This window comes from Ophidiomyces ophidiicola, assembly GCF_022830035.1.
Source record: "Ophidiomyces ophidiicola strain CBS 122913 chromosome Unknown scaffold_11, whole genome shotgun sequence".
In the NCBI taxonomy this organism is placed as follows: Eukaryota; Fungi; Ascomycota; class Eurotiomycetes; order Onygenales; family Onygenaceae; genus Ophidiomyces; species Ophidiomyces ophidiicola.
This window is the reverse complement of record NW_026054651.1, coordinates 225,715-243,031: the sequence shown is the minus strand read 5'-3', so window position 1 is coordinate 243,031 and position 17,317 is coordinate 225,715. Positions and strand designations below refer to the sequence as shown.

Genomic DNA, 17,317 nt, shown 5'->3' with positions numbered 1-17,317 from the left:
GTCACCGCCCGCCGTACAAAGTTTCTGAGCTCCCCATCCAAACATCAATCATCAATGGTCATCATCAAGCAAAATGCAAACACGCGCATGAACTCTTGCTAACAACGGCTGAGAGCTGAAACAATGCCTTCCGAAGACCACGAGCCTAAGGACGGAGCTTCAGCAGCTTCGCCTAATAAACCGAAGTACGTATTCCCTCTACGGAGCCTATACAGCGACATTGTAGAAGCTAACACATTTACCATTCACCACAGGCCTGTCCCGCAGACCTTCTTCCTCCCTCTAAACGTGGTCTTCTACCTCTGCTTATTTTCGAATGTCCTCACAGCCACTTTGGCACCGATACAGGATTGCGATGAAACCTTCAATTACTGGGAACCTACCCATTACCTGTCGCATGGCTATGGTCTGCAAACTTGGGAGTACTCCCCCACATACTCCATCCGCAGCTGGCTGTATATCGCTGTGCATGCTTGCTTTGTGAAGATGTCCACCTTCCTTACGCGTACAAAGTCGGCGCAGTTCTATTTCCTCCGTGTAGTGCTCGCGTTTGTCTGTACGGTCTGTGAGACTAGGCTCTACTCCGTCATATCACGCTCACTAAACCCAAGAATCGGTGTACTATTTCTCATGATCTTACTATTTAGCCCTGGTATGTTCCATGCTTCTACTGCGCTGTTGCCGTCCAGTTTTACAATGTACACAACGATGCTTGGGCTCTCGGCATTCTTGGACACGAAGAAAGGCCTTCAAACAGCTAGAGGTATTATGTGGTTTGGAATTGGGGCAATAGTCGGTTGGCCATTTGCCGGAGCTCTGGTGATCCCGTTTGTTCTCGAAGAACTCGTTCTCGCTGTCATATTTCAAGAGATCCGACCAGCCTTCCACCGGATTCTCAGTGGAGGAATAAGATGTCTCGGAGTTCTGGTAGGAACACCCCTTTCAAATACGTCTTATATTATCATACTCATTGTGTTATAGCTCTTTGAAGTTGTCGTTGATAGTCTTTTCTATCGGAAACTAGTGGTAGTTCCGTGGAACATCGTAGCCTATAACGTCTTTGGGGGAGCAGGGAAGGGCCCCGAAATTTTTGGCACTGAGCCCTGGACATTCTACCCACAAAACCTGCTGCTTAATTTCAACATATGGTTTGTGCTGGCGCTTTTGAGTGGGCCCCTGCTCATTCTACAGATGTTATTCCGCCTCCAGAAAACGTCAAAACAAACTTTGCTGAGATCGATCACCTACCTGCTTCCGTTTTATCTTTGGCTTGGAATATTCATCCTGCAGCCCCATAAGGAAGAGAGGTTTATGTATCCGGCATACCCATTTCTAGCGCTCAATGCGGCAATTGGTCTTCATATAGTGCTTGCGTACCTGGGATCTACCGATCGTCGCGAACTGGTTGGCCGGATCCCCGTGAAGTTGAAGTTCGTGATCATTATCAGCGGCGTTTTTCTTGCCCTCAATGTTGGCATTTTGAGAATTGCAGGCACCTTTACGGCGTATAGCGCTCCTCTCAAGGTTTTCAATGAATTGGAACAGGTCAACATCACAGCGCCCGAGGCTTCTGTGTGCGTGGGGAAAGAATGGTATCGATTTCCGTCTTCCTTTTTCCTACCACAAAATCTACACGCCAAATTTATCCGAAACGAGTTCAAAGGCTTATTACCCGGGGAATTTGCCGGATCAGCCGACGCCGGCCCCTTCGCTGGAACTTGGCTGATACCATCAGGGATGAACGACATGAATCAGGAAGATAGTTCCAAATATGTAAGTACAATCGTTTGCTTATATTGTGTCGATGAGTACTGATTTCAGCAGACCGATATTTCTCAGTGCGAGTTCCTGGTGGATTCCTACTTCCCAGGCGATGAAGAATCCGAGCTGCAACCTCATTATATCCTCGATACCAAGACGTGGGATAGGGTCGCGTGTAGGCCGTTCTTGGACAGTCGACGGACAGGTGCGCTGGGTCGCATTTTCTGGGTCCCCGATGTGCCGTTGGTTCCGTCCAAATTGCGCCGTGTATACGGACAATACTGCCTTCTGCGACGGCGCGATGTCGACTCTACTGCGTGAGTGAAGTCAAGAGTGAAACGCGTCTCTAGCCCCGCGCGATAAGGAAGCCTATGTTGTGGAATGCGGGGAAAGCTGTCAGCAGGCTCAGAGACCCAACACCAACCTCAAAGTCAAACAGCGCGTTCCGGCATTCTTATCTGGTACATCGGCATTATTGGCAGATCGCCTGCATTCATATTCCTGATCCGTGATCGCAGTTGGTGTTGACGTTTCGCCGGCGGCACCGCACTTTACCCGAAGCGGAGAATCTATCCAGCCGCATCGCCCTACCACCAACCGCACTGCACGACCAAGCCAGTTGCGGCAGGACAACGAGGAGCGCCAGTCCAGTTTACGACGCCGCATGAAGGCCATCTACTACTCTTTGTGGTCGGAGGCGGCTCGATTGGCTTCGACCAGACATGGAGGAGGTGGCTGGTCCAGCGTGCCTGACGCCGGCTCCCGTCTACGCTCACACAGGACTCTCCCAACTTTGGTCACGGGCGTTGGGCTTGTATTTGTATTAAACTATTGCCTATTTCCCTTGCCTCACCACGTTGCGCTGGCGCTGCTGCAACTTTTGACTGAATATATATAAAGAAAGAACCCGCTAATAAGCTATATACCATGATTGAAGCTTCTCTAGCCCAAATTATCGAGCAATTTTATGTTAAAGAATTAGCCGGCCTTGTTTTATTTGCCTTCACATCGTCGTGGGCCCTCACAACGCTCTGGAGGATACTCGACAGAGGCTTTCTGCGGCGCTCTGGCGCTGCTGACCTAGAGAAACCCAACTCGCATACATCCAAGCCTAAACCACTTGACAGGACGCCGGGAGGTGCTTATGGGATCCTCACCCACTCCGTAGTAAGACACACGCTGACGGCTGTCGCATTTTGGATTAGAATGGATACCGCAAGACTTCAAGCGGCCTGACCCAGAGCCGTATCCCGACTGGGATGTTCGGACGACCAAACCCAAACCATACCGTCCCTTCAGATATGGCCCGTAAGCCTGCCAGACATCCTACCACACAACCTACATCACCAATACTAATATGTGGAAGGAAATACTTTATCACTATGGGGCTTCGATCCATGAAATGGGATGAATGGATTGGTGAATACACATACATACCCCCATCCTTCTATGAAACAGCGCGCTGACGGCGTCTTTCCTACTCAGAATTAGATAATCATTACCCAAAATACCATGCCGACAAGGCTCGCCGTATCAAGGAGCGGGAGGACAAATGCATCATGGTCGCTCCCGAAGCCATGGACGGAGTGGTGGAGCTGTTAGAAGAACTGTACGTCACGGCCGGCCCCTTCCCCCAAGTCTACAGCACGGCACAGACGTGCTAAAACCATAGATTCCACACACCGCAGCCGCTCCTACCTGCCCCTGCGATATCCGTCTCTCTTCCGGCGGACGGCGATCGGCATCGACAACCTGCTCACCGGGGAATCCTTCAACACGACGCAGCGGCCGTTCGCCGAGAACCCCATGACCACGTGCGCGCGGCTGGTGCAGGACGACCTGGCGCTGATGTTCGAGCGGGCGGACGGCGAATACTACCTGCTGGCGGGCGCGATCCTGCTGGCGGGCTTCTGGCGGCTGACGGACAAATTCGGCATGCGGCTGTCGGACATCCACACGTCGGGCGCGGTGCCCGGGTTCGCGAGCAAGCTGGAGAAGGGCATGAAGAGCTTCTTCCGGCGCATCCAGCCGGGCGACGCGGTGCTGCGCAACAACTACTTCATCCAGGTCGACGACTCGCTGGCGTGGTCGCACAGCATCGGCGCCGAGGACGCCGCGGCCGTGAGCTGGAACACGGCGCAGAAGGCCACGGCCGTGCGCCACCACTACTTCCGCTCCGAGCGCCAGTCGCTGCGCCGCCTGCCGCGCTCCGGCGCCGTCGTCTTCACCATCCGCACGTACTTCGAGCCCGTCACCGAGATCGCGCGCGAGCCGTACGTGCCTGGCCGCCTGGCGTCGGCCGTGCGCAGCTGGGGCGACGACGTGTCGCGCTACAAGGGCCGCGAGAAGTACGGCGACGTGCTGCTGGAGTATCTCGACCGGAAGCACGAGGAGCAGCTGGCGGCCGGGCTGGATCTGGACGAGGAGGATGAGGTGCGGCGGTATCCTTTCTGAAAGATCATCAGGCGAAGTTTGTTGATAAGATTATTATTATTATTATTATTATTGTTTAGAATTGCGCATGCATGCATTTGTCGTTTTTTTTTTACCAACTTTTTTAGTAAGTAGTCGTGTCTTTTTGCTTGTGGGCAGGACGAAATAAGAATACATAAAATGACCATCTGCCAGGAAGTTATTCGTTCCCTCGCTCGCTCACCCGCCAAAACATACTTTAACCCTGCCGCAGCGCCGAAGAGAAAGAAAACCCAACTATGGAGCGCTGCCCAGCTTCCCAGTAGTGCGCAGAATTCGACTGATCTAGATTCGTAGAAATATAGCTCCACGGAAAAGTGGAAACTCAAGCAAAAGAGCGTAATTTGGAATCGCCGGGGGAGTCCCCGGTAGCGATCAAAAAAGGTTCAATTTCCGTTTTTTTTTTCTCATATTATTATTGTACACACGCTTTCCAAGTATTATTATGTAGAGAATAGCAGCAGACTTCCGCCAAAACCGTGCCTTGATGGAGGGTAGCGATAATGCATGAGATTTCCCCAAAACCAGAAAATTGGTTAACCCAAGCAAACATCATCTATTGCAAGAAAAGAGACACCGGAATCCAGAAAGAAAAGAATTTCGCCAAGGTACGATGCCAATTTATAAAAAACAGAAAACCAAAGAAGGGCCGTCCTTGAAAAGAAAAAACAAGACAAATAATAATATAATAAAATAATAAGAATAGCCAAAAAAAAAAAAAGGACACAGTAAACCAAGCAAGGATGCCAACGCATGCGTCATGACTCGTTTCGCCTCTCTCCCCCCCCCCCCCCTCCCCCCACGCACGCTGTTCATACTATACAGAAAGCCGTCAAGAATCTCATGATTAAGTGTGTGTCCGAGTATAAGAGAGAGTATAAAAAAAGAGTAAAGGTGTAGGCCGGAATAGAGATCAGCCGGACGTTCGCGCCCGGATGACAGAACCGAAAACGAGGCAAAGGCCCTTCTTCCCCCAAAAAGGACAGGAAAGAAGACAAGGGACTAGATAGAACACTCCGTAAAGGATGGGCAGGAGATATATACAACCCGTTATTATTTTCCCCCTCCCGCCCCCGTTGTTAAAGTGGATTAATACGGGGGAGAGGGGGAGGGTTTGTAAAAAACTGCTTTCGTTTTTTTTTTTTTCTCTTGCTCCCATTTGCATTCTGCTCACAACAACAGCAAAAAGAAAAAAACAGGCGCTCAAACGGTAAATAAAGGGTGGGGGTGGGGAGAGATGGGGGGGGGGGAAGGAAGGGCGGTTTGCGGCCATTGATAATCGCGATGGTATCAGATTTCCAAAAATAAAGATAATAGTAAAAAGGAAAAGCAAAAGCAATGCAAAAGCCAAAACACACCAAATCGGCGGGAGAGGGCAAAACAACCCCGTTCTTTCGAAGTACTCCGTAAAATAATCTACCGCCCGCGGTCCATCGCCCAGTTCAAATCAAGTCAAATAATTAAGTCCATATCGGGAGGGAATCCTGGCAGCCCATAAAAGAACGGGGGGGGCAGGGATCATGACGTCACGGCGAATCCCACTGAAACGTGCAGCGCCAAAGAGAAGAAAAAAAAAAAACCGGAGACGCGATGGCAGCGAGAGAGAGAGAGACAGAGAGAGAGAGAGAAGGATATCCCAGACAGCGCCAGGGCGATCGACCGACTGCATGGAGCAGCGGCGCGCTTGGCTGCGTCGTCATCTGGGGCGCGATCGGCCATGCGTGATTTGATTTTTTTTTTGCTGTCGGCTTCTGCTTTTCCCCCCCCCTAGTTAGTTAGTAGTAGTCCAAGACTGCCGGTTCAATAATGGGACACGATATCAGTCTCGGCCGCGGCGGCGCTGCTTGCCGGGCCAGCTGACGTCCGGGTGCACGACGCGCATGTGGCGGGTGAGGGCGTCGTTGCGCGAGAAGGTCTTCTCCTCGGAGCACAGGTGGCAGCGCACCTTCTGCTTGCGGGCGTTGTGGATGGTGTCCTCGTGGCGCGTGAGGTCGTAGGGGCGCGAGAAGATGGAGTTGCACGGCTTGCCCGTCGACGGGTTGATGCGCTCGCACTTGTGCGGGCCGGCCTGCGACCCGCGCAGCATCACCGTCGCCGTCGTCGTGCCGCCGCTGCCGTCGCGCGCCAGCCCGTGCGTGCCCGGCGTCGTCTGCCGGTGCGCCTCGCGCTTGTGCTTCTGCAGCTTGGCCGGCGTCTCGAAGCGGTGCGCGCACCCGTGGTACGTGCAGCTGTACGTGCCCGAGTCGGATGACGGGTCGCGCGGCCGCTTGACGGGCGAGTGTGGTGGGGGACGCAGGATGCCGGGCGTGCGTTCACTGTTCGTCGCCTCCATGGACGGCGGGAAGTCGGGGGTGTGATGCACCGGCGGCGGCGGCGGGGGCGCTTGCGTGACGCGCATGGGCTGGTGCTGCTGCTGCTGCTGCTGTTGGGGCGGCGGCGGCGGCGGCTGTGGCTGCGGTGGCGGCTGCGGCATGTAGTACTGCGAGCCGTCGGGCGGCGCGGGGTGGAAGCGTGGCGGGAACGGCGGCAGCGGCGGGAAATTCGACAGGCGGAAGGGCTGCTGGGGCGTGAACTGGGCGGGCTCGGGCGGCGGCGGGAACAAGGGCAGGCTGGCGTCGTCGTCGTGGTAGTCGAGCAGCGCGTCCTTGGGCGAGATGGTCTTGGGCTCGTCGGCGTCGGGCGCGCCGCCAGACTCGATCAGGGCCATGCCGCGCAGCGCCGAGGCGGCGTGCGGCGGCTGCGCGAGGGGCGCGGCCGAGGAGTAGGCGTAGGGGGAGCCATGGCGGAACGGCGAGCGCTGGCGGGCGGCGGCGGCGGCGGCGGCAGCCATGTGGGCGCCGGGCGAGTGGGCGCGCGCCGTCATGTGGCTCTGCTGCGCGGCCTGCAGGCAGTTGGCCATGACGCTGCCGCGGTACGGCGCGTAACCGGCGGGCTCGAGGCGCGGCTGCGACGGCACACGGTCGGGCGGCGCGCCAGCCAGGGCCGGGCTGTACAGCTCGTCGGCGTATGCGTCGGCCGGGAGCCGCGGGGCAGCGGCACTGCTGAGGTCTGGCGGCGCGGTGGGCTGCGAGTACGGCGGATGCGACCAGCGGTCCAGCAGGTCCGGGCCGGACAGGGGCGGTGGTGGCTCGCCGTGCGAGAGCGACTTGGACAGCTCGTCGAGGTCGTCGGCAAAGCTGGCCTGCGGCGTGGCGGGCGAGTTATGGCTGGCCGAGGAGGCGGAGGGCGGGAGCAGGGAGTAGAAGCCAGCCGGCTCGTCCGTGGCGGCGGTGGCGGCGGCGGGCGAGCGGGCGGGCGGCGGCTGTGGGCGCTGGTGGTGGGCGTCGGACGGCGGGCGGCTGTAGTTATTGGTATTATTATTATTATTATGGTGATGGTCCAGCACGGATTTCCTCATGTTCCCATCGCCGGCGCCGGCGTCCAACGCAAGGCGGGCCGGCGGCCGCGCAGGACTGGCGAAGGGCGCGTACGGCGTGAGCGCGGGCGACGAGCGGGCGGAAGCCGACGCGGCGGAGGTCGCTATCGACGGCGGCGAGAGGACAGACGAGCCGGACGCGGCGCGGCGGTGGCTGATGCCGGGGAACAGCAGCGGCGGCGGCGGCGGCGGGCGCTTGGCGGGCGCGAGCAGGTGTGCGAAGGCGTCGTCGGAGTCGTCGAACGGCAGGCCGGCGGCGTCGTGGTGCAGCAGGAAGGGCGCGGGGGCGTCGCAGGCGGGATCGAACGAGGCGTCGTCGTAGAAGTGGTCAAGCTTGACGGGCGGCGGGCGCAGGCCGGGCAGCGACGCGGCGAACGACGACGAGGCGACGGGGAGCATCGACTCCTCGGGCCAGAACGAGAAGTCGAAGGCGGCGGCGGGCGGCGACGCGAGCGCGGAGAACACAGGCGACGACGACGGGCCGGCGAGGTACGGCAGCAGCGACGGGTGCGGGTGCGGGTGAGGGTGGCGCGCAAAGGGCGACGAGGCGGCGGAGGAGGCGGGCGAGGATGAAGAGGCGGGAGATGGCGGACAGGCAGCGGGACGGGCAGCAGCAGCAGCAGCAGCGGCAGCGGCGGTGGTGGTGAGCATGGCGGGCGCTGGGGATGATGGCAAATCGCAGTATAGTTATACGCGGCGCGGATGGCCCGTGAGCAGCGCGGGTGGCGAAGTGGGAGCTGCGCAACCAAGGAAACGCCCGGAGGCAAAGCGCATGTGGGCACGGGCAGCAGCAGGCAGGCAGGCAGGCAGGCCAGGCAACGGGGAGGGTGGTGGAGGGCGAGGGGATATGTATGATGCGGATGACGGTGGCTATTCTTCTTCGTCTTGTTCTTCTCGGAGCTGCTGCGCGCCGTGGTTATATATAACCACCCGGCCGCCGACCGCCAGGCCCCTGCGCTGCGCTGCTGCGTTACGCTGCCTGCCCTGCGCGCCCGTGGCTGGCCCGGCAGAGTTTTCCGTATGCGCTAGTACCGCGCTACGCCGCCGTCATGACCGCTAGTAATCTTACCGCCCCGGCGTTGGCGCTGCTGCTGCTGCTGCTGCTGCTCCCGGCGCCGGCGAAACCCCGGCTGCGACTGGCTGCCTGCCTGCCTGCCTGCCTGCCTGTCTGCCGGCTGCGAACAACGGCACGCACGCTCGCCGGCCCTGCGTGCAGTGCGTCATCGCCCACGGCCTCAGCCAGCCAGCCAGCACCCACGCTCGCTCGCACGCTGGCACGCGGACGGGCGAGTGCGCGCGCCGGTGCGGAGGAACCGCGATGACGTCACGCCGTCGTGGCGCTTGGCACGGTCCTGCGTCGCCCGACACCCCCGTGCGCTCCGCGGCCAGCTCCGACTCGCCGTGCACGCTATCACCACCACACAGCCCTTGCGCGCACGCCCGCGGGGCCCAGCCCGCCGGCCCTACGAACGGGCCCGGATCGACGCGCTCTATCAATAGCGCTCGCTTAGCCCTCAGGCACGCCCACGCACCGAGTAAGTAGTAATCAACAATTCCTCAGAGCACCCAGTCGTACACCCCGACTCGCTCGCTCTAATCGATGACGCCAATCTAGACTCCTATCCTTTTTGTCTTTTTGTTTTTTTTCGTTACCCCGGAGTCTGTCTCGCGCGAACCATGGGCACGCCGTATCATGCTACCGAACCAAGGCACCCACGAGAAAAACCAAAACCGGGCGATCCAGAAGCACGCCCTGTGGCTGGTGCAGCGGCCGCGCGCGTGTGGCTGGCCCTGCTCTATACCACGACCCAAAACGACGCCCGCTTGGCGTCGGGATCCCCGACCTCTGGGAGCACCGCCACGCGCCGCGCCTGTGGCTAGTTTAGTGCCGCCGCCCTGCAGAGATTTCTCGCCTGCTCAGCCACGATGTGGCCCTGCTCTGCTCTGATCTTCGCAGAAATCAACCCCCCGACATACATAATTCCGATTACTGAGCGACTCCAGCGCGGCAGCAGAAAAATTAAAAAACCGGTTTTGCCCGTGCTGCGAGTAATGCAACGCATGCCTCCGTGCAGTACGATTTGTTCGGTTTCGTAGCCGCCAAGTTTGGTCTCCCCCCTCCCCTCCGTCATATCGCTTTCGAAGCGTCTGGTTCGCTGACGCGCGGCTCCCCCCCCTAAAAGTCAAGATTTTTGCCTCGAGAGCTTAAGTGCTTTCCTGGGACCAGTTCTTTGCCGTCTTTTTTTTTCCCAGAGTACTCCTCCATACACAATGTGCACGGCCGATGACGCCTTGCTTTTTCCTGTGTCCACCCCCTAACGCCGGTGCGGGAACGGCGTTAACTAACTGTTCTGAATCAGTAGGATCGTGACACCTCCGTGATAGGAGTGCATGCTGCGCCGGTCATGTGCCCGCCTGCCCGTCCAGCCTGCCAGAAACCTCGTACCCGGACTTACCGTACGCCGGCCCGTAACTTGCGAGGTAGCCACTTACCGTGCGGTTGCCTACCCGTCGTACGATCGTTATGACTGTGCTGCTCTGCGTTTGTTTCGACTCGATGCCGCCCGTAATTTTACCCTGTGCGGCCCCCCCCCCCTCGTCCGCTGGTACATAACTAAAACTCCCCCTACGGTAGCAGTAGCAGTGGGAAGTCTTCTTGTCCCGAGCTACCTAGCTAGCTCCCTCACCTAGAAGCTACCCAAGCTTGCCAGGGATGCGTTTTGAATTCCACTTTATCCCTTATATTTTATCCTTTCTTGCTACTCTCGGCGGGCCCGCCCTGCTGGGTCCCAGATGCAGCCACTCCAAGCGCGCTGTTGCTGCTGCTAATGCAACGCATCCATCCATCCAACAACTCTCCCCCCTCTCCCCTTTACGGCGTGGACTAGCCCAGCGCCGCCGCGCCCCCGATAAGTCCTTGCGATAATAAATGCCCGCGCGCCCATTGGCTCCAGACATTGCGCCCCAAAGAATCATCATGTCACCATCCGCTTCGAGGCCGGGAGCCGCGTCCGCTTTCGGACAATGGTCCTGGCAACGCCCAGGCCGAGGTCAAATCGGGTCAACTATACTCAGTCGTACGTCCCGAGTTAGTAGTGACTGGCTTGCGCGACTTTTGCCGTCCGAGCTGGACTACGCTACTGGTGGTTCGTAACAAATTATGGCGCCGTCGGCGGCAGGTCCCCACGTGAGCCCACTGTTTCTGCGGTAAGCGGATACGGACGGGGCCACAGTCATCGTCGCTAGTCGCGAGTGAATCATTTGTATTATTATTATTTATGTGCGATGAATGAGCAAGCGCCCCGGAACATTCTATTTCCAGCGCTCGCTTTGTGCCAGGGACCCTGCCTCCCCCCCCCTGCAAGGTCCCAAAAGCCTAGCCAGTGTAGTACTACCAGGCAGACATTTGTCGCGCGAAAAAAGGAAAACAAAAAATGATAATTATAGCGGCTGCTGCCTTTGGGCCACATGGCACACCACGTATATAGACCGTACACAGGTATGTATGTATGTATGTAACCGTACTCGAGGGGGCACGAGACTTTGTGACACACAGCCAGTGCATGATCAATGCAAAAAAAAAAAAAAGTGCAAGTTTCGACGACAATCCTCGAATCCTCCAGAAACAACCCTGAACCACAAAACTACGTGCTTGTCTTCCCCCCCAAGAACAATCAACAATCACAAGCAAACCGGCGTTCCTGTTGCGCCGTTGGCCCATGACAAACACAGCTCCGGTCCGGTCGAGCTGGGAACAGCAACAGGCAGCACAAATAACAGCAACAAATTGCAACACCCGCGCTCTTCCCCACCGCGTGTTCCACCAGTGCAGCCGCATCATCACCAGCCAGCCAGCCAGCCAGCCCTACCGGGGGGGGGGGGGGGGGGGGGGGGGGGGGGGGGGGGGGGGGGGGGGGGGGGGGGGGGGGCCCTCCCCATGTGGGGACGCAGCAAAACCCAAAAACCCAAAACCTTGCGCGGGGCTTGGCGGGGCCGCTCACAAAAACTCGTGGCCGTGACGTCACCCCGCGAGATCCGTGCATGCAACAGCAAAAAGACAAAGAAAAAAAAAAAAATTTTTTTTATGTCCCAAGCATGCCTGCTGGATGCCGCTGCATTTGCCGACCTTGGGAGCCCACTGCGACCAACGCAACGACGGCTATCAAGATTCTTGGGAGCGCAGATGTATAGCCGACGTCGCGGGCTTTGCCTTCCTGCGAGAGCGTTTTTTTTATTATTGTTGTTGTTGTTAACGGCGCTCCTTGACCAATGTGACGTCAGGGTTTCAGATCGGGGTGGTAATGGTGGGGGAGGAAGAAATATGCAAATCAAACAACCTGTCCATGCTTTGATTCGGACGAATGAGTTTTTTTTTTTTTTCTTCGCAGGAAGGATTGACGCTCCCAAAAAGCGTCGTGAGCGTGAGGCTCCGGTCGCGCGGGTCGGATTGTTTCAGAAGCATCAAACCCGTTGACGTATGCAGCAGGTGGTTAGCATTAGCAGCAGTAGCCCCTAGATAGCTAACTACTCCGTACTCCGTTGAAGGTCCTGGATCTAAGCATGTAAATTATCTACGGCGAAACAGGCAAACCCGATCGCAATTCCCACTCCCTCCACCAACCAACCAACCAACCAACCCCCTTTCCCTAGGGCTGGAACCCAAAATCCACCCATTTCCCGCCGCAAGTTTCAACCAACCGCGGCAAGGAGCAAGCGAAAAGGCAACTACTCCGTACAATAATAAGAATAATAATCCAAAAAATCCCTCTGGGAATGGGTGTGGATCTACGCCGAAACCTCCCGCATGGCGATCACCCCCCCCCCCCCACCTCCCTCTCCCCACCAGGAGTCGTCGTCGTCGTCACAAATAATGACAGTCGGAAGGAGAGCAAAGCGAAAGCAACAAAGCGCAAGAGGAAAATGGCCCGCAAGCCAATAATGCTGCTGCAACGCAAAGGATGCGACCGCCGGTGATCTGCGAAAAAAAAAAAAAAAAAAAACAAGGCTTGGGGTCAAAGCCCGACTGGACATCTGCCCAAGACGGTGTACAGAAGTAGCATGCTTTGCGAAAGCACGGGTGCATATCGAAAGACGATCAAGAGTGTGTCTCATGCACGACGACGTGTGTGTGTGAACGTGACATTGAATGGACAAGGCAGGTGCTGCGCGGTGCCAACATGACAAATCGCTCGTGCCATGTCGGCCGTGCCGTTGCAGAAATGACGACTGTTGCGATCATCGTCTCTTCTTGTCCGTCGTCAACATCACCAACCAGATGGAGACAGAAAAAAAAATTCAAATCCCAGTAGCAGATCGGAAGCCACAGATAGACAGAGCACAGCCACAGCCCTGCCAGAATAAGCTTGTACGCAGGGCCCACTGGTACCGTAATTTATCAATACCGCTGTGTTTCCACCAATCAGCGCAGCCCCCGATCCACAGGGTCTCGGATCTGCTAAGCGATAGGGCAGGCGCTAAGCTGCTTGCGGCAACATTTGGCGTCGGGTGGAGGCTGGTTCCTGGCCAATCACGCCTGGTCGGGCGCCGGTATGTCGATCGTCCCGATCGGCACTTTTTCTTCGCTGACAAAAGGAGGGGGGGGGGAAGAGAGTGGGTGAGAGAAAAAAAAAACGCTGGTCGGAGGATTGGCATCCGCCGAACCCAGCACGACGAGCCCTGCGCTTTGCTTGCAGTTTTCGTTTTCGTGCTGCACGCAAAGCCTTCCTCCACCCCCTTTCCGATGGATTGTTGTTGTTCTTCAATGCGACATCAGCATGGCCCCGTCGCGGCGCCGACTCGGTCCTGCGCGCAGCTCTCGCGCGCGACACAAAAGAGCCCGGCGGTTTCGGCAAAATACTTGGCTGGAAGCCGCTGGAACGTCCACGGTGCTTCTAGCCACCTTCCCAGAGCGTGCTGGCGGCCGATCCGTTTCCTGCAGCTCTAGTGCGGGCTGGCACCGACTAACTAGAAGTTACTTAGCTAGTTCGCTGTGCTCCGGCGTCTGAGAGAGTATACTCCGTACTCGCGTCGGAGAGTCATGTTGTGCCTGGGACAAATTTTTTTTCAATTTTTTCTTTTTTATCTCCGTGGGATTTCTGGGCTATCGCATCTCGGCCCCAGGCGACCAGCAGCCCACTTACTGAATGGGTGGCCTGCAGCACATGCATGGACGGCCAGGATCTCGGTCAACCTTAACGCGAGGAACAGTGGGGCTGCAGGGAAAACTTTTTCGCGCGCTATTCTTAGCAGCCCGCACGTCAAGCCTCGCCCGCAACTCCGAACGACGCTGCCGCCGGCCATGGTGGTGATGATGATGATGATGACGGCTTGCTCTCATCATGCCAATTCCACGTTGCAGGGTTACCATGCAGCGATGCATAACAGAGCACCATGTTATCCATCACTTGCTTGCTTGTCGGCCTTCCGCGGTCATCTCCTCGTCTAAGCCCCAGAGCTTGTTCCTTGAGAAGTGAGCTGTCGCTCTGCCCACCCCCCCCTCCACTCTCTGCCAAGTTAATAATTATTATGTTTTTTTTATCTCTGCTCCCCCGGGCCCCGTTCATATCGATTTGAAACCTGTCTGCTGACCGACCGGCCTGTGCAGCATAGCGGTGAAATAAGCCCCGGAGATCCCGTCAGCTACCAAGCGAGCTGCCTTCGCCCCGACGAGCTTGTCGCAATCCCCCTCGCTGTGCGGTGCGAGTGGTTTGCCCCCTTCTCCCAGGCAAGAACAGACAAGGTTGGTGGTCAGGTCCCGTCGTCTTGAGAAGCTCCATTCTCGCCACCAGGGCGGGTCCTTCTATACATCCAAAGCTGGCGACCGGAGCCCGAGTGCTTGGGGTATTATTCGCCTCCCGTGGTGCGGGGAGCTGAACAAGACAGTCGACAGCACGCACTCCTGTTGGTCGGCATGCACGAAGCCATCGGCTGTGGCGAAGGCGCAACCAGATGGGCGGTTCCTCGTTAACGCCCGCCTGCCTGCCTGCCTGAGGGCCCAGGCCCACTGCAAACGTCCGGCCGTGGGCGTCCAAGAGAAACAACGCACCCGCTCCAACGCCCCAAGGCCAGCGCTGGCCTGCTGTGGCGTCGAGCACTTCAGCTGAACTGAGGACCCGCAGATTATTAATCTCAGGGAAAGATTGGTATTGGGCGTCCAGCTTGGTTGGTTATCTCCGTCAATCGGAGTGGAAAACGCCATACATTATTATTACGCCGAGGAGAGATAACAGAGCCCCAGCTTCCCAATGCGGGAATGGGGGCAGATCGGGTCTCGATCCGTGGGGGAAGGGCGTTGATTGCCCTGGCACGCTGTCGACGACAGCCACCCAAGCCCATGTCGAAGCAGAGCGCACGCCCTTGTCCACCTTGGCCAACTAACGTGACTGTACCAAGGCACAGCGGATGAAACGTCTCCACCATATATTACTCTGCAATTATAAATATAAGGCCGCTGGGACCCCCCGCCCGCACCGCGAGAGTCGTGAAATTACCTGACCATGGGTAGTAGTGGTCAACTTCGCCCTTCCAATCACCTACGAGAGTCTGGCTGCTGCCTGCCTGCCAACCCTGAATCGATAATCTCCCATGCATCAACACATGCTCATTTCCCGCAGACCCGGTTCAAGAGATGAATCAGAACACGAGTCGACATCGGGCCTGCAGCTAGCCCAATCAATCGAATCATGGTCCGTGATCCAGAACGAGATGCATGCAGCTCTGCCAAGTTCTAATATCACCTTCTTTTTCCGCGCACTGCCCAATGTCGTGTCCGTACACTCACACTCTCTCTTGCGGTCGTGCATGGAGAGGATACGTGTTCATTGGCCAACGGCCTCTCAGCACACGAGTCTTTGACGAGAATATGTGACATATACCCCGTATCGGGCGTGGGAAAAGAAGATGTTTTCCGCCAAAGATGTCTACCTGTTTCCCGTTTGCCCAACACCTCTTTGCCCAGAACCAAGCTCCGTTTTAGACCTTGAATCTAGGTTCTGTGATTGAGCTTGTCCGGCTTCTAGGTCCTCTCAGCTGGAAGATTTACGGTTGAACACCGGCCAACCGTTTCTATCCTTGTGAGGATCCTGGTTTAATGATGGACATACCAAGTTACAGGGCACCGCGCGCAACATGAGCTGCTGCTCCTGGACTGGAGCAAGACATCATTTTTTTTTTCATGTCAGGTACATACCAGAGCGGAGCGTATTCTAACCATCCACATCGTGGTAAAAACATGTTTTGTCGCGCGCGCCGTTCTGAGACAGGTGGGCTATTCGTTCCAGCCTCCTCAAAGAGAGAGCCTCTGTAGTCCTTAGTATTATCATTTTTCTTATTCGTAATCACCATCCCATCAATGGTACCAGAAAGACGAACAAGACTCAACCCCCTCCCAATTCCATAGTTCACTACTCTCTTCCCGGTCGGGGCTGGCCCGGGCGTACACGCCCTGGTCATCTAAATATACACAAAACGCCATGAGTGCGCAAACCCGACTCATCGCCGAGACCGGCATCAGCCCGGCTGTAAGTAAACTAACTAAAAAACCACCCACTCGGGAGGTGACCGCTCGGTTTTCGGACGGTTTCCAGGTTGAGAAGGCAGCGGTTCCGTTAATTGTTATTTATTATTATTATTCACGCTCATGTAACTACACCCGAAGAACATGCAAGGAAGCAAAACCAGTCAAACCTGTCAGGCATGATTGTTGCTTACACAGTTTGCGAGAACAGTGCGGAGCGGAAAGCTAATCTTGCCTTCCGATTCTATCGAGATTGTGCATAGTGCATATCTACCCAGTATTTAGTGACGCGCTGATAGCAGTCGCTGAGCAAGCATCATACTCTCTCGCAGCTTTCTCAGCGGGGAGCTCTCGGAACCAACGTCTCTTCTCTTCCGGGCCGACTACCGGTTAACTAACTACAATCTCTGGGCACAAACGTAAAAAAAAAAAAAAAAAAAACAGGTCGAGATCGCCGACTGCATGTTGCTGTTCCCCGACGCTCCCGCTCCGCTCCCCGGGCGGGGGGACAGAGTCTCGTCACATAATCACATTATTAAAAATCGCAGGGCCGTTGTTTTTTTTTTCATACAATAAAAAACCGCAAAGAAAAAAAAAACAACGGCCCTGCGATTTTTAATAGTGTCAGCTGGTCTCGTAGCTCGCCAGCCACAGACCACGCGCAATTCCAGGCCCGGAAAAGCGGGAGGTTTACGTGTTACGCGATGCACAGGGCAGCCCGGCGGGTACAGGCATATTGCGATGGCTGTTGTTATGGAGTACGCGGCGGTGGTTGCGCGCGCGAGTGGGCTGACTCGTCTTAGATCGAGCCAGGGCGTCATGTGATGGCTTTGCTCATGTGATCCCTGGCGCCGGGCATGGGTTTCTATTCCGGTGGTGTGATTGCTTCGTGATGACGATGGTATGATATGATGAGGCCAATTGAGAAGGAGGAGGAGGATGATGATGATGATGATGATGATGATACTGGCGGGATGGCTGGCCCATTGCTAATTGTTTCGGAATTCACCACTGTATCAACTCAAAACGCCCTGGCGTATTACCCACATAACGTGTTAGAACCGGTCAGATCTCCCTCCCTCCATATTAAACGGGATGCAAAAAACTGTCTCGAGGGACATGGTATATAGCCGTGCAACTCTTGAAAGCGACAA

The 17,317-nt window shown here is 56.5% G+C and overlaps 2 protein-coding genes across 2 annotated transcripts; one reads left to right on the top strand and one right to left on the bottom strand.

Moving 5' to 3' along the window:
* Nucleotides 1-123: 123 nt before the first annotated feature.
* On the top strand, nucleotides 124-4,215 carry ALG9 (mannosyltransferase; the record flags this gene model as incomplete). Its single annotated transcript, XM_049252412.1, has 10 exons — nucleotides 124-185; nucleotides 255-927; nucleotides 982-1,773; nucleotides 1,825-1,936; nucleotides 2,280-2,581; nucleotides 2,662-2,899; nucleotides 2,967-3,069; nucleotides 3,128-3,180; nucleotides 3,247-3,370; nucleotides 3,450-4,215. 10 exons carry the CDS (start codon nucleotides 124-126, stop codon nucleotides 4,213-4,215), a joined length of 3,225 nt encoding a protein of 1,074 aa, XP_049108586.1.
* Nucleotides 4,216-6,052: 1,837 nt separating this feature from the next.
* On the bottom strand, nucleotides 6,053-8,299 carry LOZ57_003362 (uncharacterized protein; the record flags this gene model as incomplete). The annotated part of the gene is made up of 1 exon (XM_049252411.1): nucleotides 6,053-8,299. One exon carries the CDS (start codon nucleotides 8,297-8,299, stop codon nucleotides 6,053-6,055), a length of 2,247 nt encoding a protein of 748 aa, XP_049108585.1.
* Between the last annotated feature and the right edge of the window lie 9,018 nt (nucleotides 8,300-17,317).